Raw genomic sequence first — 24,568 nt, 5'->3', positions numbered from 1 at the left:
CATGTATTTAATTTGGGGGTTTAGAATAACCAGATAGAAACTTTCAAGACAGCAGTCCTATGCATCTTCCCCCATTTTTCTTAGCACTAACATTTCAAATTACTATGGCATTATCTGTCACAACAAGAAACCAACATTCAATAGTGTCAACACAAGTCCACACTTAACCCAGTGTTTACTAGTTACTGCCTAATGTTCCTTAGGTTCCTCCCTGAGGATCTCATCCGGGATGACATATTACATCTGCTCTCAGGATTTTGATCTTCCTATGTGAATGCTCTCTGATGTTAATGACCATGATAGTTTTGAGGAATACTGGCCATGTGTTTGATAGACTCTTTTGTGATGGAGGTTGCTTCGTGATTAGTCTCCGTTATTTGTTTGAGGGGAAGGAGAATGCAGAGATGAGGTACCCTTTTCGTTACATCCTCTCAGGTGGACATGTTGCCTACCACATGATGCTCACCTGACTGAGATAGTGTGGGCTGTCTTCCCCACTGTGAGCTTACTGCATCTCTTCTCTCCCTTTTACACACTCCATTCCTTGCTAGGAAACTGCTAAGCCATGAAACCTTAGCCTACAATCTATGGTTATGTCTGGAGTTATTCTCCAACCCTCAACAGGGAATATTTATATATGCTATTCAAATTAATTTATGAGAGGCTTGCCTCTTCTTCCATGTATTTATTGATTCAATCATTTATTTCTGCCAGTTTTATAATCTGTTTTATTGACTGTTAAACTCCTATGCCACACCTGAATGTAGTGATAGCTCAATTAAATTCATTAATCTTAAGTAGATTAATATAACCACAAGTTCAAAAAGAGCCTAAATGTTCTCTGACAACTTCAACTTAATGGAACAAATTAATACCTCTGTTACTTTTGATTTTCAAATCTATAATAATGAGAAAGCAAGAACTATTGTACAGAATTGTTGCACATTTGTGTCTAATATAAGCACAGCTCAGGAAACAGAATGCTCTGTGAACTATAGTTATTCTCGTCTGCTAGAGCTGGGTATTGTTTATTTTAGAAGATCAAGTAAGAAGTAGGGATTTCCATCCATTGACATGGCAGCATATATAACTCACACATAGTCATATATAATTACTATTTATACACATACCTTCATAAACTATACATACAAGTATGTATACAAGTCTTACATATATGACACATGTAATTTATACATATATAATAATTTTAATTATGCAGGATCAAGCTACAGACAGATTAACAATTTCCTCTTGTAGAATAATCATATTTTGCTAACATAGAAAACAACTTCATGTATATGAGATTCTGCTCATTTTTCTATTTAATTTCTTCACCTGTGTCAGACTTTGGCCCACAGATTTTAGTTCTATAGTTTGCATTTGAGAAGGGATAGAATTATAAACAGCTCTACTTTGGTAATATGCAAATTATTTTTACTCTCTGTATTATAATCATAAATGTTAAGAGTTCAGTAACAAGGTTGTAGGGAATCATGTTTTATTTTATTTTAATTTATTTTCCATTAATTAATTTATTTATTCACTTTATTCTGCTCCTTCCAGTCCCCACTCACACCACCCCTCCCTCACATCCTCTTCCCTTTTCTTCTGAGACAGGGAAGTCCCCTTGGTAGCAACCCATTCTAACACATCAAGTCACTGCAGAACTAGGTGCATCCCTTCCCACTGAGGCCAGATAAGGCTGCTCAGTGAAGGCAATGGAATCCACAGGCAGGCAACAGATTCAGGGACAGCACTCACTTCAGTTGTTGGGAGACCTGGATGAAGACCAAGCTGCACATTTGTTACATAAGTGTGGTGGACCTAGGTTCATCCTGTGCTTGTTCTTTGGTTGATGGTTCAATCTCTGGGATTCCCTGAGGTTCCAGGTTAGTCGACTCTATTGTTCTTCTGTGGAGTCTCTATCACCTTGGGGTTCCTCAGTCCTTCTCCTAACTCTTCCACAAGATGACCTGAGCTCCATTTAATGTTTGACTGTTGGTCTCTGAATCTATTTCCATTGGCTTGAATCTTACTCAGAAGGGGAAATAAAAAAGACATCTAGAGGTATATGGAGGGAGAGAACTGAGTGGGAGAGGGGATAGGAAGGGGAATTGAGCAGGGGATCACGTGTTGGGAGAGACAGAGAAAGAATGAAAATCCCTAGAGTATATCTCTAGAACATACCAGAGACTCCTGCAGGAGAGGTTCAAGGACATCTATGGGGGTAAATCTAGCTGAGACTCCTAGCAGTGGGAGATATGGAGCTTGAAGTGGCTATCTCTTGTAGCCAAGCAGGACTCTGAGTGGGGGAATAAGGACACTGACCCACTCATACAATCACTGACACAAACTGTGTCCTGCCTACAAGATATTCAAGGAGAAAGATGGGGCATAGAGAGAGGGAATGACCAATCAATGACTGGTTACGCTTGAGACCCATCCCATGGGCAAGAAACAATCCCTGAGATTATTAATGATCTCCTGTCATGCTTGCAGACAGGAGCCTAGCATAACTGTCCTCTAAGAGGCTCCTAACAGCAGCCAAGAATCATGTTTTTATATTTAACCACCATAAGTAATTTTGGAGCTAATTCTGGTTATGGTTTTGTCTTGAATAAGGAATTATCAGAGGATATCAAGGAACTTCCTGATACTAAAATTGATTGATTAAGCATTTCTTCAGGGACTTAGATCAAGAGTCAATGAAATAGACAATGACCCTGGGCTTATGTCTATAAACAGGGAGCAAACAAAAAACAAAAACAAATTTAAAAGTGTATTGTGCAATATTAGGTGGCGGTCAGTGCACAGAGATAGGATAGATACTATGATGGAGGAAGAGGCTGTGATATAGAAAAACTCTGGGATAGGATGACTTTTTCAAACAATGATTTTATTAGTGTCTTGACAGTTTTATGCAATGTATTTTTGACATATTAATCCCCAACTTTGATTTTTTTCTTTTTTTTTCCTCTATTGAGTCCACTTTGTATTTCCTAATTAGACTTGGGAATGAGGCCTGCCCTGGAGTGTGCCCAACCTACAAGAGTTTATATCATTAAAGGCCACTGCTCCACTCTCTCCCACTCACTATACAATACCACTAACTCCTCAGCCAGTGGTGGGATTTTTGTGCACACCTTTCCTTGCTCTACATTAGAATTTTGTCTGGATTGAGTTTGTTCAGGTCTTTTACATTGTATTAGTCAGGGTTTCTATTCCTGCACAAACATTATGACCAAGAAGCAAGTTGGGGAGGAAAGGTACACTTCCATACTGCTGTTCATCATCAAAGGAATTCAGGACTGGAAATCAAGTAGGTCAGGAAGCAGGAGCTGATGCAGAGGCCATGGAGGGATGTTCCTTACCGACCTGCTTTCCCCAGCTTTCTTGGCCTGCTCTCTTATAGAACCCAAGACTACCAGCCCAGAGATGGTACCACCCAAAAGGGGCCCTTCCCCCTTGATCACTAATTGAGTAAATGCCTTACAGCTGGATCTCATGGAGGCGTTTCCTCACCCGAAGCTCCTTTCTCTGTGATAACTCCAGCTTGTGTCAAGTTGACACAAAACCAGCCAGTGCATGCCTGTTGTCATAGCCATTGTAAGTTTCTGTTCAGCTTCCCAGTTGTGTCTGGACAAAATGTATTTCTTTGATATTGTCTACCACTTCTGGCTCTCACAGTCTTTCCATACTCTCTTACCTGATAACAGGAGACTTCAGTCTTTAGTGTGAGGGGTGTGAGGACTCAGCACTCCACGATTTCTTGTTTTCTGTGCAATAACCAGTTGAACACAGAATATCTGTATTAATTGCCACCCATTTAAAAAGAAGTGCCTCTGATAAGGGTTGGAGATGCTCTGAACTATGGATATAGCAATAACTCATTGGTTAGGATTCATTGTAATATCATTTAAACAGAGTTTCTCTATTAATTGGCACCCAATTCAACGAGAACATTCTCTTATAAAGGTTGAGAGATGCTCTGAATTATGGGTATAACAATGACTCATTAATTAGGAGTCATTTTAATATTATGTTAATTTGCAAAATAATCGTACAGGGCTCTTCTTTAGATTCTATGACCTGTCTAGCTAGAAGTTTTTTGGCCCTTTAACAGTGCTAGGCATGGGTTCCATCTCATGGAGCGGGCTTTAGATATGATTAGAAAGTGGTTGGTTACTTTCACATCATGCCACTATTGCAGGAGTGGATACATCTCATCAGACCAGTTGCTGTTGTAGTTTGTAGGTTCACAGATGGAGACAAATTATTTACAATTATAGATAACCACATTACAGTCACCTACTGAGTATTCATTTAGATTGGATTGTTTCTCATGATGAATAATATTAAAAAAATAATTTCTTCCTGTGGCCTTGACATATTTTTCTCCATGGCTTTCCATGCTCATATTCTAGAATACACCAAGATCTGTTCACAAAGAATATAAAGATGCACATGTATGTGCTCACATTCCACTGAAAGAGGACCCTGTGATCTAAATAAGAATGATGCGAAGAAAGGATCAGAGTACGAAAGTCGCCAGGTCTCTGGAGCTCCTTTCCTGTCAAAACAAAGCATCTCAAGAGCACCCCACACACCTGGAGGAGGTTAGTGTCACATCTGACATTTCTGATTATCTCTGCCAGTGGAGATGACAAAGTGGGTGTCTGCCTGCATCTTTCACTCGAAACTCTACTCTGGGTCACTTACCATCTCTCCTGTCTCCTCACCCCCTTCTTAGAGCAGACGCTTCTCTCTTTTCCAATATAGCCATTAATATAAATGTTAAATATGAAATGTTGTGGAGAAAACTAAGGTTCATTGCAGTGTAGAGACTTCATTTGAATACTGAATGCTGTTCTGAAACTCCTCATTTAGGCCAGGCATTTCTGGGTATGAAAATAACATAAAAATTATCCACTTCTAGTGCCTTTATTCTGCTCCAACAATCTCAATATATTGTTAAGATTTGCCATCACAGTAACTGTCTTAGTCAGGGTTTCTATTCCTGCACAAACATCATGACCAAGAAGCAAGTTGGGGAGGAAAGGGTTTATTCAGCTTACATTTTGATACTGCTGTTCATCACCAAGGAAGTCAAGACTGGAACTCAAGCAGGTCAGGAAGCAGGAGCTGATGCAGAGGCCATGGAAGGATGTTCTTTACTGGCTTGCCTCCCCTGGCTTGCTCAGCCTGCTCTGTTATAGAACCCAATACTGCCAGCCCAGAGATGGTCCCACCAACAAGGGGCCCTCCCCCCTTGATCACTAATTGAGAAAATACCCCACAGCTGGATCTCATGGAGGTACTTCCACAACTGAAGCTCCTTTCTCTGTGATAACCTCAGCCTGTGTCAAGTTGACACATAAAACCAGCCAGTACAGTAACTAAAATTTACCTTCTATTTAATATAGTTCCCAAACTTTAGGGCCAACATTGCAAAGCATCAGGTAGAATTCAAGAGATGACAAGTCTTGAGAGAATTCAAATTCTCCCTTTGATTTTAATGATATTCTGGGATTAACTCTAAGTAGAAGCAATAGATTCAGCAAAATATTTTCATAAGCCAAGCAATGTGTTGGAATCAGGGAAAAGGGAGAGAAAGAAGGGAAGACTGACTGCCTGGTCAGTGTATATCTTTCCTTTTTTTCCCCTCCCTAAATGCTAACCTAGTCCTTGGTACAACATGGTAATTTGTTCTGTGCTTATAGAATGACCATTTATAGAATGATCACTTACTGAATGGAATATTTAAGAATGTGTGTGTGTGTGCGCGTGTGTGCGCGTGAGTGTGCATACACATGTTTGTGTGTGTGTTTAAGCTATTAAATAGGAACACTGAGTCAGTTAAATTTAGGGGACATGGAACACCTGTGTGGGCCGAGAAAGAATACGCAGTGGGGTGTGGCAATCCATCTAAGCAGGCAGTTAATTTTTCAAGACAATTAGTTATTTAATTGACCACTAAACTAGTGCTAATGCATTTAAATTTGTAATTAATCTCCATTTTATTTTCATAATTTTATATTTATGTTTCCAGTTTTAATTTAACAACAAGGTTTAACTTATTAAGTGTATTTAACACTTACTTACTTGGGGGAGGGACTTGGGAGATGGCTCAGTGGTTAACAAAAATGGATGCTCTTTTGGAGGACCCGGGTGATTTTCAGCCTCTACATAGTGGCTCATAACCATACGTAACTCCACCCCTAAGGTATCCAATGTCCTCTTCTGGTCTCCATGGGCACCAGGCATCCATGTGGTACACAGACATATGTATAGGCAACACACTATACACATAAAACTTTTTTTTAAAAAGAGCTTACTATGTTGCTACAACAAAGTTTTCATGTAACTTCCAGTATTACAATTAAAATAATTATTGGTAACTTGAAAGGAAGTGTTTTATGTTTAAGATAATTTGTGATTTGTTACATTACCTTGGTTAAATATTTTCACATTCAGCCCCCTTTCTTTTTTAATAATTTGTATGTTTATCACTTGTTTCTCGCTGAGAAGGTCTTTGTGTCTTGTGTGTAACTGTCATAAGTGATCCTATCCTTGGGTCTGGAAGCCTTTATAATCTCTGAACTTTTGAAATGAGACAGATTATCTTATGTATCTTGCTTGGTATGTCCCCTGATACCTGGCATTTTGCTTCATACAGAAAGCACTCAATAACAATTTTTAATTAAGGTTTTATTAGATGTTAGATAAACTTTGCTTATACTTGCTTATCCCAAGGTGTCTCTTACTATAGGGATATTTTTGGAAATTAAAAGTTCAATAAGCACATTTTGGTGTTTAGTTAAATGGTCTAAAAAACCAACTGTCATAAAGGTAGGGCAAAATCCTAAATGACTTATCAGAAGTCATTTCTTAAAAAAAAATAAAATAAAAAAATTAAAATCCAGAAAGTGCATCCCATCAGTTAGTATGTGAAAATACTGAAGTGGTTTTATCATTGTTTTATTAAAATCTGTGACATTTAACCTACTTATTCAGAGAGAAAGAGAACAATGGATTGCCTGTAGCAAAAATCAACACAAAGCAATAACCTAGCTTGTATTTCATGTTACACTTCAAATAATGGAGAAAAGCACAGTAGACACAACCTTATGTCTTCACATCAGTGGTGGGACTGGTAGGGAGCTGGAATGGGAAAGTAGTTCCCAAAAGTTTTAGCCATGTGGAGAACGGAAAGTCTTAGTCTCAGTTGCTAATAGTGTTTTTGGACTTCATGTTCTTCTTAGGCATTGATTGTTCAGCTAATCCTTAATGAAGCTTTTACAGGAATATAAGAAGCAGAATGGGCAAAACTGGAGTTTTCCCAGACCTGTGGACCTGACAGTGCTTGGTGCATGTGCTGGAGACATATCCTGAAACAAGATGTCTTATATGAGTCCAAGTTCAGGTGTTCAGCCAGTACATTAATACTTGAAGAAACTGGAGAAGCTCTTCTCTAGTGAGTTAAACAAGGATGAAGAAGATAGTGAAGAAATGTATGTTCCAAACAAGCTGTTTTTGAGGCCTCCCAGCAAGTCACATCCATGGTCTAGGAATGTCCTGCTAAGAAATGCAGATATAATTTATGGAACACTCATGTTACTTTATGAGAGAGAAATCATATATCTGAATGGCAGGATGATGGATTATATGTGGTTGGGTGGTGGTGATAAGTTGATTTTTGTGTGTCTTAACACAATCTGTACTAAGTCAATATTTGCTCCTTTTATAGAGCATTGACTTAAATGGTAGTGTATATCAGCAGAGCATTTTATTTACAAAATAATGTATGCTTTTATATTGTGTCGCTTTTGCAGTTGGGGTCAGGATCAATTAATATGATAGAAACAAAACATATAAAAATAAAATAGCATTAATTTAAGATTTGCTCGGTGAGCTTTCCCCTAGATCAGAACTTTGTTTTACAGTCCAAGTTCACTTAGCAAGTGGTACCGAGCATCCTGAGGTATTAGGTCATGAGTGGACTTTAATCCAGCAACATGGCTTCTCTGTTCACATCTAAAGATCTTCTAGGTTTGTGTGATCCACCTGGAATGCAGACATACTCTTAGTAGACATCTTTAATCTCTCTGGCTAGAATCCATTAGTACACACCTTTAATCCCAAACAATGATGTCTAATCCAGGGTCAGACAAAGTGACAAATCAGAGATTTGACAGAATGAGTCAGAGATAGAATATGCCCAATTCTAATGAGAACAGAAGAAAGGAAGAAAGGAAGGCTATTTAAGAGCAGTGTAGGACGAAGCTGTCAGATAGAGGACAGTGCAGGCAGTGAGTACACTACAGTTGGGTTCAGGCAATGATGTGGAATTCAGTTGAGTTTTGTTCAGTTCAATGCAATTCAGTGAAATGTAGTTGAGTTCATTTGAGTTCATTCAGTTTCTGCTGTCAGTGTACTTCACTTCATGGAATTCAGTGGCAGTTTTTCTAAGAGCAATTCAGTGAGAAGCTGAGAGAGGCCAGACTGATTCAGTCATCTTGGAGAAGAGTTTGAGCCAGAACAGCTGAGTTGAACCAGTCCACCAAAGTTCATCAAGAGCTAGAAAGAATAAGCTCATTCAGGAGGAAGCCTCTGCCCAGACGACAAGTACATCAGGCAAATAAAATACGTTTACACCTGGAGCTAAAATAAGCCACAGCTCCTGCCTATAGAGTGCTTACAGAGTACTAGAAAAACAAAGAACTATAGTGTGTTAGAGTGTCAGTAAGGACAGCTCAGCTCAGCAATGCTTGAACATTTGCCGACTCACAAAACTGTTTATACAAAATCGAAACAAAAAACCCACACAAACAAACAAAAAGTTACAATAATGTGTACTTAAATTGGGGTTAATATGTTGCTATTTATCACTCATAAAAAATCATCACTCAAAAACAGTTTAAAAGAATTTAAAAATGTATACATTACACTTTCAGTTTCTATTTTTTATTGCAATGATAGTTACTCTTTTCTTAGACAAGATTAAAAAGATGTGTTTTAGACCTTTCTTAGCATGCCTTAGAGTGATTCATAATAGTTATTTACAGTTTCAGTTATAAACAATTAGGTTCCCCAACTTCTGGAGTTCCTTGAGCATGCAGGTGAGCCCAGAATTTCAACATTCACACTTAATAATGAGAAGATGATTTCACACATTTGCTTATGTTTTGCACTCTGATATTTTTTCATTAAAATTACTAAATTATTTCATATTATTTTGTATATTTTCCCCAAGTCTCATTAAAATATGACTTAAGGTCACAGATATTGCAAAGATTGTTGCACAACAGTGAGTCTATGTCAGGTCAGCAATCAAAATTTAACATACTTGAATAATTGAACACTGATATCTCTTATTATTATCTGCCTTTGCCTTAGATACAATCCAGAATGAAATTATAGCCTATCCTGTTTTGCTATCATTTATTATTGTTTAAAAGAAGGTCATGATTTTGAAAGAATAAATATGTTCATGCAGATACTAAACTGCTCACGTGTTATGTCTGATGATGTTTGAAATAAGAATCATTATAAAAGCAAAAATAAAATGTTTCTATTTTGCTAAAGTTAAATGTATTAGAACATTACTGGGTCATCACTTATATAAAGTGTAGGGACTTTATAAAGGAATTATAAAGAGCCATTGTTAACAGTTGCATGTTAAAGTACAATTCTTAAGTTAAGACCATATTTTAATAAGAGACTTTTACTACTAGGATAGATATTTTTTCTTTCCCTGATACATTTTTTTCTTAGTTTCTAAATTCCTGTGTAAAGTATCACGTGTATAGGTATATAAGTTACAAATTTATCTATTATATCTGTCCATGAAAATGAAACAAATGAATTTTTACAGCTACAAATACTAGTTATCCAAACTTGTAGGAGATGAATATGTAAGCTTTGCTATTTGTCTTTATAATATTTGTATTGCCCTTTATTGATAAAATCAGCACATATTTCTTTTGTAATTCTAAAACATACCAGAATAAAAACAACAATTGTACAAACAAAAATTTCTGATGAGGGACTGGTGACCTGGCTCGATGGGTAAAGGTGCTTGCTACATAAGACTAGACACCTGATTTCTATTTTTAGAACCCATGCAAAGTTAGAGAGAACTGACTCCACAAAATCATCTTTTGGCCTCACAGATGTGCACACTAATGTGTACCCACATACATCATGCCTATCACTAATATAATAAATATAGTTTTAAAATAGTTTCCAATTACTAAAGAGTTTTGTCATGTGATATAAGTACTTGTAAAACTATGATTGTTTAAATTTTACACCAATTTATTAATTCTGCTTAATGTTGATTGTAATAATTCAGAAATCAAGCGTGGAAAATATAATAATAGTGCCACTCACCATGACCCCTAATAACCCACTAGGACATTTTTGCTTTCTGTTCTTGTGACCTTAAGTTCTACTGGCCTAGAAGTTTTTGTTCCAAAGGGAATGCTTGTGTCAGGAACCACAATGAACATTCTATTGAACTGGAAGGTCAGACTTCCCCTTGGCTTCTTTGGTCTCCATATGTCCTTAAGCCAATTGATAAGAAAGGAATAACAGTGTTAGGAGGGATGATTGGCCCAGATTATCTTGGGGAAATTAGATTACTTCTCTAAAATGGAAGTAAGAAGGGTTATGTTTGGAGTTCAGGCCATGATTTAGGGCATTTCTTGGTGTTCCCTTGTCTTGTGATTAAATTCAGTGGTAAACTACAACAGCTTTTAATCCAAGCAATATAACAAACGTCACAGACTCATCAGGAATGAAGATATGGGTCACACCTCCAGGAAAAGAGCCAAAACCTGCTGAAGTTCTTGCCGAGGGTAGAGGAAACACAGACTGGGTAGTCAAAAGGTAGTTAGTAGTAAATACCAGCTAAGGCCATGTGACCAGTTGCAGAAACAAGAGTTATATAACTGACTTGAGTATTTCTATTGTGTTTTGATAAAAACATGTTTTGACAGATATTTGTATTTTCTTTCCTTGGTTGATTTCTTTCTTTTTTCTTTTTAAGATTTTTTATTTATCCTTCTCTCATACAATATATTTGAACCCCAGCTTTCCCTCCCTTCAGTCTTCCCAGTATTCCTCCCCACCTCCTATTTTTCTCAGACCCACCCTCCACATTTTCCTCCAGAAAAGAGCTCACCTTCCAGGGGCATCAAACAAACATGATACATCAAGATTCAAGAAAACAAGGCACAGATCCTCATATGAAGGCTAGATGAGGTAACCCAGGAAGAGGGAAAAAGGTCCCAAGAGCTGGCAAAAGAGTCAGAGACACCTCTATTCCCACTGCCAGGATTCTCTCCAAAACATTGTCAACAACTATAATATATATGCAGAGGACCTGGTGCAGACCCATGCAAACTCTATGATTTTGCTTCGGTCTGTTTGAGAGGGAGAAGCCTGACTACTAATTAATCCAGGTCTTTGAGATGGGAAGATAAAACTTTAGTTTGTACTGTATCTTCTGCTGGCAGCCTATGTAAAGGACATGGAAAAAAAAGAAAGCTCCCTCTTGCCTTGCTGGCATTAGAACCTAGTTCTTCAGGATTCTGTTATATACTGAAGATCAGCCTGGGCAACCAGCCTTTTGGATTGAGCAAAACTATTGGATTTCCAAATTTTCCATTGGTAGACATCCATTGTTGGACCACAGCCTGTAAGCCGTTCCAATAAATCTCATACACACACAAATACACATACACACATACAAACCACACTTACCCACACCTCCGCAAACATTATGTGGGTTCTGTTCCTCTAGAAAACCTTGACTAATACAATCTTCCTAGGAACTAGGCAGGTAGAGCAGGTTAGAAGTTGCAACAGAATAAGATATCCCATAAACTCTGATCTGAAGAAATGATCTTGGAGTTTCGAGGATGAAAATAAAAGTGCTTTGATTTTCCCTGTTGCATTTCAAATGTGGGATTTGAGTTTCTTGGTACAAAGTGTGTTTCTAGAAGTTTTTACATGTAGCCTCATGAGCATTTAGACAAAAGGGTACTATACTTGTGTATCACAACCATACTCTTTTCTTTTTGGTAGGCTCTATTCCCTGTACCTAGTGTTTGGGTTTGGTCTCTTGCTATGTATTGTAATGCTAAATGTAGGTCCCCAAGACCTGATTGCCCCAGAGAAGAGAGAGTCTGCACCTAGACCCAAGTGATGCTATGTGATCTTGCCACAGTTATTTCTGATTGGTGAATAAAGATGCTGTCAGAAGAGACATAGGTAGGATTTTGTGTTCCTAGGCTTGGGGTCAGAGGAGAACCAGGAGGGGGAGAAGAAGGTAAACAGAGAAGGAAGCTGCCACGGGTTAGGTGAGGCTTGAAATAATGGCCATGTGGGTTGGCTCATTGGTGTTAAGAGCAACCCAGATGAAAGATAGCAAATTATATAATGGGATTTATAGGCTGGGAGATAGACATATTAGCATATAGAATAGATACCTGCACAGCTCTTGTACTGATTAAAGCTTATTGTAAACATAAAGGTGTGTTTTATCCAGGAACTAAATGGTTAAAGGCAGGGTAGAAACGTTGGATTGGGATTAATTTTTTCTACAACACCTAGAGTATTCTTCTTCCCACAAATTGGCTGATATGTAGAAAATATTCATTCATTCTCCTGAGCATTCACTTCTATTCACTAATCTGTTTCTGACTTGAGTAATAACAAAGTATTGAATTTCTTTTGCAAAAGTAGTTTTCCCCCCATTCCTTGGGGAGTGTGTGTGTGCCTTGTGTATATGCCCAGCACAGCAAACAGCATGTGTGGTCAGAGGACAGCGTTCAGGAGTTAGTTCTCTCCTTCCACTATGTGGCTCATACTCATTTCTCCACGCTGGGCAGCAATTATCTCTAGCTGCTGAGCTATTTACTGCCTCCCGCCCCCCCCAACTTCTTTTCTTCCACTTGCTTTCTCACTATGCTCTAGCTGAACTTCTCTGGCATGTAGGCCAAACTCACTGATTTCCTTCTGAGTAGAAGCTCTTTGTGCACCATAGAACAAGCCAGCATTGCTTTGCTCTTCTCTCTTCTCTTCTCTTCTCTTCTCTTCTCTTCTCTTCTCTTCTCTTCTCTTCTCTTCTCTTCTCTTCTCTTCTCTTCTCTTCTCTTCTCTTCTCTTCTCTTCTCTTCTCTTCTCTTCTCTTCTCTTCTCTTCTCTTCTTTTTTTCAATTTTAACAGTTTTATTAGATATTTTTTCATTTACATTTCAAATGCTTCCCAAAAGTCCCCTATACCCTCTCCCCACCCTGCTCCCCAACCTACCCACTACTGCTTCCCGGCCCTGGCATTCCCCTGTACTGGGGCATATTCTCAGAGGCTGTTGACCATATTGTCTCCTCCATTCTACTGTTATGTTCTTAGATAACATTTCCCTGACTGCTTTCACAAGCAGGTTTCTCTCTGTTCTTACGAGTTATACTTTGCACAATATTCCTGTTTCAGGTAGAGTCCTGTTCTCAACACACAGCAAAGTAGAGTCAAATCTTCAGCATGACTCAGGAAACCGGGTAGGCTAATGGATTTGCTTGCTGCTAGGCTTTGGCCTCATTGAATGAAAACTGTTTCAAAGAGCAGCCATGTGTTTTATAAAATCTCTGCCAGGAATTTTCAAGATTGGTCTGATTCTTCTATATTTCTTTTTTTTTTAAGTAATTATTTTATTTATTTACATCCCAAATGTCTTCTTTCTTTCTTTAGTCATTTTGACTTTGCTCATTTTCCCAAATTAACTTCATCAACCTCAGAATAGGACACCTTGGGCTTCTGATAAAAATAATAGATGGCTTAAAATCAGATATTAGTTTCTCACAGTGGTGGGGTCTGGAAAGCCCAACATCAAAGTACTGATAGATTAAACTATTGATAAGGAACTTTGTCCTGGCTTGCACATGACATCGTTCCTTCTGCGTCTGGCTGTGTCGTGCTGTGATGATGGGAAGTCCTGGTGATACTTTTCAGTGAGCACATTATTCTCACATGACCTCATCCATACTCACTACCTTACAAAGGTCTGTTTCCTGACGCCATCACGTTAGGGGATGTGTTGAAACAGAAATGTCAGGGCAAGAATAAATAAATAGTTTCCTTCCATTCTATGATGCTATAATGAACTACTGTTGGCTGGATACTTTGTAATTCACTGAAATGTATTTATTAGCTCATGGTCCTGGCAGAAGTTAAGACTATCATAGGATGGATCAGACTACTAGACTTGTTGTTTTTCTAGTGATCTCACTTTTACCATTATGATGTTAATCAATCTGTGGTGACAGAATGGTCATAGCCTAATCATTTCTTAACAGGTCCCACATCCCAACACGCATGCATTGGCAATTACTCTCCAGTGCATAGTTTTGGTGGACACATTAAAAGTGTCCTGTAAGGATCAAACCCACAAATGCTAGTCTCCCTTAGCCATACAACTTCAAAAATATCAATGATGGCCTTGTGACCTTTGTCCATTGGCCTTGACTGTTAATTCTACAACCTTTGAATTCTTTCTAAACATATTTTTAGAGTAAGGCATAGAAACACTAGCATCATGTGGGGGATTTCTTTGCTTTGCCCTTAGTTTTTAAAAATGTGATTCACATGGGTGTCTTTTGATCTTCCATATGCAATTCCATTACAGGCCTTACACTTACAGTTCATAACACTTTCTGGGGCATAGAGAAAAGAAAGTATTTCTCTTGTTCTAGGTACCAATCTTTACTCATCTCATTGACCCATTCTAACCATGGCTCAATAGTTTTATCTCCTGGGACTAACTGATCCAGGTTTTCTTACATTTTTGTGTTACAAAAGGCTTTGATGAGAGTCTACAGTTATATATCTATAAGCCTGGTTTTGTTTGTTTGTTTGTCTGCTTTGTTTTGTTTTTGTTTTATTTTAATTGGATATTTTCTTTATTTACATTTCAAATGTTATCCCCTTTCCTGGTTTCCCCTCAGAAAAACACCCTCCCCCTAATGCCTCTCCCCTCCCCCTGCTCACTAACCCACCCACTCCCTCTTCCTGGCCCTGGCATTCCCCCACATTGGGGCAGAGAGCCTTCATAGGACAAAGGGCCTCTCCTATTGATGTCCAACTAGGCCATCCTCTGCTGTATATGCAGTTAGAGCCATGAGTCCCACCATGTGTGCTCTTTGGTTGGTGGTTTATTCCCTGGGAGCTCTGGGGGTACTGGTTAGTTCATATTGTTGTTCTTCCTTTGGGGCTGCAAACCCCTTCAGTTCCTTAGGTCCTTTCTCTAGCTCCTTCATTGGGGACCTATGCTCAGTCTGATGGATGGCTCTGAGCATCCACTTCTGTATTTGTCAGGCATTGACAGAGCCTCTCAGGAGAAAGCTATATCAGGCTCCTGTCAGCAAGCACTTGTTGGCATCCACAACAGTGTCTGGGTTTGGTGATTGTATATGGGATGGATCCCCAGGTAAGTCTGTCTCTTCCCAGACTCTTTAGAGAAGGATTCCAAGTTAAGTTGTATCTTCTCTTACATCTTTTTTCTTTTTTCTTTAAAATGATCATCAGTTTAAAAGCACAACGGTAGCTGAATTGGTGTTTAAGTATCACTCCCCAGACATCCATCCTTTACAAGAGCTCCTTAGACACTGTAGCAACATTAGCATCTTCAGCACAACCCATCAAGGTTGAAGGCATAAGATTCTCACTAAACATTTAACCATGTATTGGTATCCACAGGGCAGCCTTGAAAAAGAGGCTGGAGAGTCCTTATTTCTGACACCATCTTGGCTCTCAACTGTGTCCCTAACCCACATTGATCTTTTTGAGTTCATATTAAAAGTTTTGCATTTTCTTTCAAAGAATATCATGACTACTGTTCCCGAAATATCTCATTGCATCTATTCATAGGAATTATAGTTACTGAAGTGCAAGTAGGGTGATGTATCTATTATTGAGTTAATGATAGTCCACATTCATACTTTGTTATCATGGTGTCTGCAATTTGTTATATTTTAAGAACATCTGAAACTGGGAACACTCAAAAGTGGAAAACTTTGCCTTTTCTCTTATCACTTTTTCTTGGAGAGAATTCTGGTCTGCTCTGGGCTGGTTTAGAATTCTAGTTTTGTTTCTTATCTAGGACTCTTCTCTCCTCCCATCACTGGTCATTTTTGAATTACATATAGGATGACGGGTCAGAAGAGCTCTAATCCTAAATACCATCTCCTTATTCTTAGATGTAACCAACATACATGACAAAAACAAGAAAATGAAAAATGTCCAGCTAGCTTTGAATTTCAGACAATAATGAATACTTTAATATATTTTGAATGTGGCACGTGGAATACTTTTGAGAGAGGTTTTTTGTTGTTTTTTTGTTGTTGTTGTTGTTGTTGTTGTTGTTAATTGGATCATTGGAGGTAGGGAGATCCACTTTACATCCAGATCACCCAAAGTCAGGAGACCTATCTTATATCTAGGTCTATCAGAAGACCCACCCTAAACCTGTGCCACACCCTTTCTTGACAGCCTACAGAAAGGACAAGGAAGGAAGAAAGCCTGCTTGTCTTCACTCTCACTAGGATTAAGCCTTTTTTTTTTCTCAAGATTCTAGTATATTCTGAAGACCAGCTGAGATATCCAGCCCCATGGACTGAAAAATTACTGGATTTTTGCACTTTCCTTTGGGATACAGCCATTGTTGGATGAGCAGGACCACTGCTATAAGCCACCCTAATAGAGTTCATATGCATATTGGTTCCATACATATATTGAATCTATCAGTTCTTTACCTCTAGACAATTCATACACTTGGTTAACGATTGGTAAACTTTTCTAAAATCTAGCTTTTGCCTTTGTAAACTTCACATTTTTACTTCATTTTTCCTCCTATATGTTTCTGGGTCAAGGTGTTAGAAAACTTGATGGAATTGTGAGTGAACCATTAGATCAGTCTTTACCTGTCCAGTAGAATATTCCTAAAACTTTGTCATAGTTCACAGCCCAGAGGAATGACTGAAAACAATAGAAATGTATATTAAGCCCAGTATAAATATTTCCCACATTGACTTTCATCTTACCTGGGTCTTTAACCCGACTAACTCACTTTAACACTAGAGCACTTGATTGGCCGGCAGGAATAGGCAGTCTGTTGAGAGTGATAACATCATTAAGTTGCTAAAGTTTCAGAATCTTGTGACAGTGCAATCCTTCCTTAGTTCCTCTTAGCTCAGAGGATGGCCCTGAGCCTCAAGCTCCATCTACTTTTATAACAAATGGTGCCTCGCTCCTTCCCACCTCCTTTACACTGGAAATCGCTCAAGGCTGCCTGTGGGCTTTGTGTGGATTGTTTTTTCCCACAGAAAGAAGTCTTCCTGTTAGCCCAGCTGTCTTTGCCTCTGTAACTACATAGTCATCTGGCTCTTTCCCAGACCTAGAGGGCTCAGGAAGTACTTAGAAAGACAAAAGTTTGATGCTTTTCCTCCTGAAGATACCGCAATCTCTATATAAACCAGCACATACATCCAGGTTTTTAGGTATGACTGTACCTATCTATGACATATATTTGGACTCTTGGAAAACTACACACATGATGAACCAGGAGAAACCATGGGATGCCTAGGACAAGGAAGCCCTGGGCAGTCTCTGCCTATGAGAAAAGTGTTTGTCTGAATTGTTCGTAAAACTATGGGTGTTTGGTATTCATTTCATGCTTATTCATTTAGATGAAGAATTAAATATTGAAATTATGTTTGAGCTTCTGGAGATTTGTCAAGGCCCTTGAATGAGCTGCTAATGCTTATAGCTTTAGACGACGCCAGCACTAGACAAACTTCACATTAAAATTCCTGTTTAAGCCTTCCGAACTAAGGGCAAAAGACCAAGCTGGAAAGGCCTCTTTTTCAGCAGAGGAATAAAACAGCCCTTGTCACATTGACTCCTGATGCTGCTTATCTGGTGCTTTTGAGTTTGTAAGCTTACTAGCAGTCACATATATGTATAAATAGATGTATATTACATATGTGAGTTTGCATGTGAAGGATTCTTCTGGGGTGCATTTTAACTGGCATGGTATAGAGTTCAGACTCTGGTGGGCAATCTTCCTCGTTGACTGGACAGATTGGGGTATTCAGACAATCACTGTAGGGGTAAATTCAAATTGCTGATGTTTCAACCTTTGATTTGGAACATGTATGCACAGAAGCGAATTCCTTGTGAGCAGCCTACTAGATTATTCTCGTGTGCTTTCTTATTTCTGTATGTGGAAAAGGAGAAAACAGCAGCAAGTTGAACTGGGGAGAAATTGCTCTGCAGAGAAGGCTTTGGGTGTGCGATAGTCAGGAAGTTATTATACAGAGTTGCTGCCATGGCTGAACACAGCGATGTAACCTAAACCACTTCTGAGAATATAAAATGCTGCAGACAGACATAATTACGTTGCCCTTTCCAATTCTATTTCTCCCATTTAGACACAGTGACCCAATAATCCATGAATGTCAGGAGTTCCTATTTTGAAAATTTAACAGTATTGGAGGGAGGTTTATAAAAGACTTGGGTGCTGTCTTCATTAAGGTTTTATTGCTGTGAAGAGATAGCATGACTAAGGTAACTCTTATAAAGGAAAACATTTCATTGGGGCTGGCTTACAGTTTAAGAGGTTTAGTCCATGATTATAATGGTAGAATGATGGCAATGTGCAGGCAGACATGGTGCTGGAGGAGGCAAGAGCTCTACATCTTGATCTGAAGGCAGCAGGAAGAGACAATGCACCACACTGGGCATAACTTGAGCTTAGATGACCTCAAAGGCCACCTCCACAGTGACATACTTTCTCCCACAAGGCCATACCTACTGCAGCAAGGCCACACCTCCTAATAGTGCTAATTACTTCTCATGGCTAAGCATTCAAACATGTGAGTCTATGGGCACCATTCTTATCAAATCACAATATTGTGCTTCCAATTAGAGTTATGTAGTAGAATGTCATTTCCTAAATGTTATTCTCTTTGGATCCGTGTATATCTTGGCAAATAACATTCGAAGAGTTTGGTATTATTATTACTGAGGAAAACACAGAGGCAAATGGAGATGCATTCCTCACAGTCTTAACAACACATAGGGGAATTAGAGAAACAGGAAGGGCAGCCTCTGCACACTGTGACCCTATGCTTTTCTTTCTTCACTAGAGCTACTCACATGCTGGAATAGTGACACAGGTCACAGATGTTAGCAATTGCAGGTTCTCTTTTCTCTCTCAACTTTACTTGCTTTGATGTTCTGAATTCCCCAGAATGAATTCCAGAAACAGGAAGAAAACAGATCTTCATTTCTGGTTATCAAAAGTACAGGGTTCTGGTTTGTGATCCCACAAGTTGTCAAAACTTGTGCTCAATTAGTGTACTTTGAAAAAAATTTAAAATTCTAGACTATATAGTAGTGCTTAGCTGTGTGGCTTACAATTGTTATATATGCACATGCATTAGACGATTATGGACTTGTAATAGGGAAATATATGTACACATATATAATATAGTCATGAGGATTATTTAGCATATGATCATAAAATATTAGACTTATATTTTGCTATTATATGATGATTTATCCCAATGATAATAATAAGTTCTGAGTGTAGGCATTGAGTTCACTGGATCATTTGAATTTTGAAGAGATACTGCCTTTGCATAAAACAATTTTGCTTTCATACTTTTAATATTTTTTTAAATTATAAAAAAACATAATGCCCTAAGTTTCTCTGACAACTGAAGATCAAGGGTGTGTACCAAACTAAATAACGGACTTAACATCTGATTTTTCCACCCCAGCCAGTCTCAATCCAGGTTTCAGTTTATGTCTCTTCTAATTCATTCAGCAGGCCAGGTTCTGGTCAGCACATACTGCGTTCAGTTTGATGAAGTGTGACCTGTCCTCAGGTCACTGAGTAATTTTTAAAGAAATGTACATATGTCCCTAAGTCTAGGGATCCAAAGTTGGATAGTATTGCTGTAAATATATTTGAAAAATAAAGGAGCCAGTTGGTATGCCATTTTCAAGTTTAATTTTGCTGGAAGGTTATTTCAAGGAAAAAAAACCCATAATATTAAAGACAGGCTCTAGAAATCTTTAATAGCTCTATTGAAGGCTTGGAGTACACTGGTGAGACTTGCATTTTATCCATGAAACAAAAATTCCTTTGCTTTGAAATCGAGAGCTTGGCTGGAGGATTGTGTTTTTCCTGTCCAGTAGTAAGACTCTGCCTTTAACCAATAAAATCCAGCCTCCTAAGAGAAGAATGGGGCCACATGAAGATTTGATTCATAATCTTTGTTTTGTTTGTTTGTTTGTTTGTTTTATGTCTTGGAGCTTTCCTTTGGCTCTCTCTTTCAAATGATGTTTCATTTAATACTTCTCCCAAGAATTATCAAGCTTGTGTCAAGCAAAAACACTGAATGATGAGATAAGCCAGGACAAATCCAGAAAGCAGCTGCTGTGTTCATAGGTATGCTGTCTACCCTCATTTTGCTTTTGAAAATGGAGTCATTTGTGGTTGCTAGGAAATCCTGCAGCAAGACAAACTCCACATCTGTTTTCAAGTGGCTAGCAGGGAGGAGCAAAAAATAATTTGATTTCCACCCTCCCTGATAATTTCCTTTCCATTACAAAGGGCCATTTGAAGGGGGGGGGGATCATTCAAAAACTCTTTTCTTTTCATTTTTTTTTAATGTTTTACAATGTTTTATTGGTAACATAGTCTTTTTTTTCTTCCTCCATTTTTAAATTAGGTATTTACTTCATTTACATCTCAAATGCTATCCAGAAAGTCCCCTATACCCTCCTCCCTTTCCCCACCTCTCCTACCCACCCACTCCCACTTCTTGGCCCTGGGGTTTCCCCTGTACTGGGGCATATAAAGTTTGCAATGCCAAGGGGCCTCTCTTCCCAATGATGGCCGACTAGGCCATCTTCTGCTACAAATGCAGCTAGAGACACGAGCTCTGGGGATACTGGTTAGTTCGTATTGTTGTTCCACCTATAGGGTTGCAGACTCCTTCAGCTCCTTGGGTACTTTCTCTAGCTCCTCCATTGGGGGCCCTGTGTTCCATCCGATAGCTGACTGTGAGCATCCACTTCTGTGTCTGCCAGGCACTGGCTTAGCCTCACAAGAGACAGCTATATCAGGGTCCCTTCAGCAAAATCTTGCTGCCGTATGCAGTAGTGTCTGCATTTGGTGGCTGATTATGGGATGGACCCCCAGGAGGGATAGTGTCTGGATGGTCCATCCTTTCATCTCACCTCCAAACACTGTCTCTGTAACTCTTTCCATGGGTGTTTTGTTACCAATTCTAAGAAGGGACAAATTGTCCACACTTTACTCCTCCTTCTTGAGTTTCATGTGTTTTGCAAGTTGTATGTTGGGTATTCTTGGGTGAGTGCATATCATGTGATTCTTTTGTGATTGGGTTACCTCACTCAGGATGATGCCCTCCAGATCCATCCATTTGCCTAGGAATTTCATAAATTCATTCTTTTTAATAGCTGAGTAGTATTCCATTGTGTAAATGTACCACATTTTCTGTATCCATTCCTCTGTTGAGGGACATCTGGGTTTTTTCCAGCTTCTGGCTATTAAAAATAAGGCTGCTATGAACATAGTGGAGCATGTGTTCTTCTTACCGGTTGGGACATCTTCTGGGTGTATTCCCAGGAGAGGTATTACTGGATCCTCCGGTAGTACTATGTCCAATTTTCTGTGGAACCTCCAGACTGATTTCCAGAGTGGTTGTACCAGCTTGCAATGCCACCAACAATGGAGTTTTCCTTTCTCCACATTCTCGCCAGCATTTGCTGTCACCTAAATTTTTGATCTTAGCCATTCTGACTGATGTGAGATGGAATCTCAGGGTTGTTTTGATTTGCATTTCCTTGATGATTAAGGATGTTGAACATGTTTTCAGGTGCTTCTCAGCCATTTGATATTCCTTAGTTGAGAATTTTTTGTTTAGCTCTGTGTCTCATTTTTTAATGGGGTTATTTGGTTTTCTGGAGTCCATCTTCTTGAGTTCTTTATATATAATGGATATTAGTCCCCTATCTGATTTAGGATTGGTAAAAATCCTTTCCCAATCTGTTGGTGGCTTTTTTGTCTTATTGCCAGTGTCTTTTGTCTTACAGAAGCTTTGCAATTTTAGGAGGTCCCATTTGTCAATTCTTGATCTTACAGCACATAGATGGATATTAGTCCCCTATCTGATTTTGGATTGGTAAAGATCCTTTCCCAATCTATTGGTGGCCTTTTTGTCTTATTGACAGCATCTTTTGTCTTACAGAAGCTTTGCAATTTTATGAGGTCCCATTTGTCAATTCTCGATCTTACAGCACAAGCCATTGCTGTTCTATTCAGGTTTTTTTCCCCTGTGCCCATATCTTCAAGGCTTTGCCCCACTTTCTCCTCTATAAGTTTCAGTGTCTCTGGTTTTATGTGGAGTTCCTTGATCCACTTAGACTTGACCTTAGTACAAGGAGATAGGAATGGGTCAATTCACATTCTTCTACATAATAACAGCCAATTGTGCCAGCACCATTTGTTGAAAATGCTGTCTTTTTCCCACTGGATGGTTTTAGCTCCCTTGTCAAAGATCAAGTGACCATAAGTGTGTGGGTTCATTTCTGGTCTTCAATTCTATTCCATTGGTCTATCTGTCTGTTGTTATACCATTTCTATGCAGTTTTTTTTTTTTTAAATCACAATTGCTCTGTAGTACAGCTTTAGGTCAGGCATGGTAATTCCACCAGAGGTTCTTTTATCCTTGAGAAGAGTTTTGCTATCCTAGGTTTTTTTGTTATTCTAGATGAATTTGCAAATTGCCCTCTCTAACTTAGTGAAGAATTGAGTTGGAATTTTGATGGGGATTGCATTGAATCTGTAGATTGCTTTTGGCAAGATAGCCATTTTTACAGTGTTGATCCTGCCAATCCATGAGCATGGGAGATCTTTCCATCTTCTGAGATCTTCTTTGATTTCTTTCTTCAGAGACTTGAAGTTCTTATCATACAGATCTTTCACTTCCTTAGAGTCACACCAAGGTATTTTATATTATTTGTGACTATTGTGAAAGGTGTTGTTTCCCTAATTTCTTTCTCAGCAAAAACTCTTATTTGTGACAATCCCCGAAGAAGCAGCTACAAGTTCTGCACCCTCCCAGGACTCTCGGCATTGCAAACTGGGACTGTCTAGCTGAGCAAAGCTGTGTATTAACTGAAGTATACTATCTATGTTAAGTCACCATTTGTCCCTGGCATCTTGGTCCTCAGTGTTGACATCTTTCCGGTCCTGATATGTTTCCCCCAAACCATGAAAATCAAACATAATATGGGCAGAGATCATCACAAGAAGCATGCCTCTCCTAAGAGCAAGGACACTGTGCCAGTTCATGTCCATGCTTGGGAAATGGTGTGATTCCCCACGGTGATCTATTGGTATTGCTTTCAGATGTTCCTTCTAGTTTACTTAGCATGTCTAAGTTGAGAAAGGAAGAGCAGAGGCCCTGAAGGGAGAGTTTGGCAGAAAAATTCATATCCTAATAATGGAGCAAACTATCCTAAAATGACATCATCCTTCCTCCTGCCTCTCAGAATATGTATTTACTTTTTAAAATTCCTTTAAATTACTGGTTAATTTTCTTAAAAGTCCTGACTTGAAAATTTATGAATATTATGGTTTACTTCTAAAGCTTGCATAATAGAGACTATTTTCATTTACAGATAAAGGGAATGTTTATTATAAGAGCCTTCTTAAGTGTGATAAATTATAAAACTTCTCAGAGTGATATAGTTCATAAAAGTGGTTGTAACATTAGTATCATAGTAGCATTAATTTTCAGTTATAAGATATGAATACCATATGTATTGAGTATAGACTGTGGTGACTCAATTAATGTATTATGTATGTATAATGCATTTCACAGTCTTTAATTACATGGACTATTAGAACAATTTTTAATAAAATTTCAAATGAATCTTAGATCAAAACAAATGACTCATTTTGCAGATGATAACATTGAAACCTAGACATGATAAATTGTTTGCCTGCAGTCTCTTTAACACGTGGTATAAAATGGGAAGAAAGGGCTAGACTTAAGTATTCTTCTTTACTGTCGTATTCATACTTTCCTGTAAGGATCTTTCTAGAATGTAAGACCATGCTATTATTTATCCAATAAAAATCTAGTATTGGGACATTTTTATATAACTTGTACTGAAAGCTCATGTAATATTTTATAGTATTTCTGATGTAGCATAATTAAAACTCCTTACAATTCTAATAAAGGTTTGAATCGGAGCACAATGCTTTCTGAATCCCAAGGTAAATTATTACTTGAACACCATAGGCTCATTTTGTAATTGTACATTCTACTGAACACAGCATGAACTTTATTAGGCGTGTGGTAGGGTATATTTTTATTCTTGAACTTCATTCAGTCCTAATATCTAAGCACTCTGGTTCTTGGGCATACATTTCATCACTATACAGTCCTTACTTAAGATTTTGATA

At 38.5% G+C, this 24,568-nt stretch overlaps 1 protein-coding gene across 1 annotated transcript in view; it reads left to right on the top strand.

Annotated features, from left to right (window-relative positions):
- Window positions 1–4,424: 4,424 nt before the first annotated feature.
- Window positions 4,425–24,568, top strand: part of Slc7a11 (solute carrier family 7 (cationic amino acid transporter, y+ system), member 11) — a 134,152-nt gene continuing 114,008 nt past the window's right edge. Inside the window, exon 1 of the mRNA XM_006500778.3 lies at window positions 4,425–4,616. Within this exon, the coding sequence (XP_006500841.1) occupies window positions 4,469–4,616 (148 nt within the window). The 5' untranslated portion in view covers window positions 4,425–4,468. The remainder of the gene's footprint in view (window positions 4,617–24,568) is intronic.

The sequence above is a fragment of the Mus musculus genome, chromosome 3 (genome assembly GCF_000001635.26).
Source record: "Mus musculus strain C57BL/6J chromosome 3, GRCm38.p6 C57BL/6J".
In the NCBI taxonomy this organism is placed as follows: Eukaryota; Metazoa; Chordata; class Mammalia; order Rodentia; family Muridae; genus Mus; species Mus musculus.
This window is presented reverse-complemented; position numbering and strand designations above follow the sequence as displayed.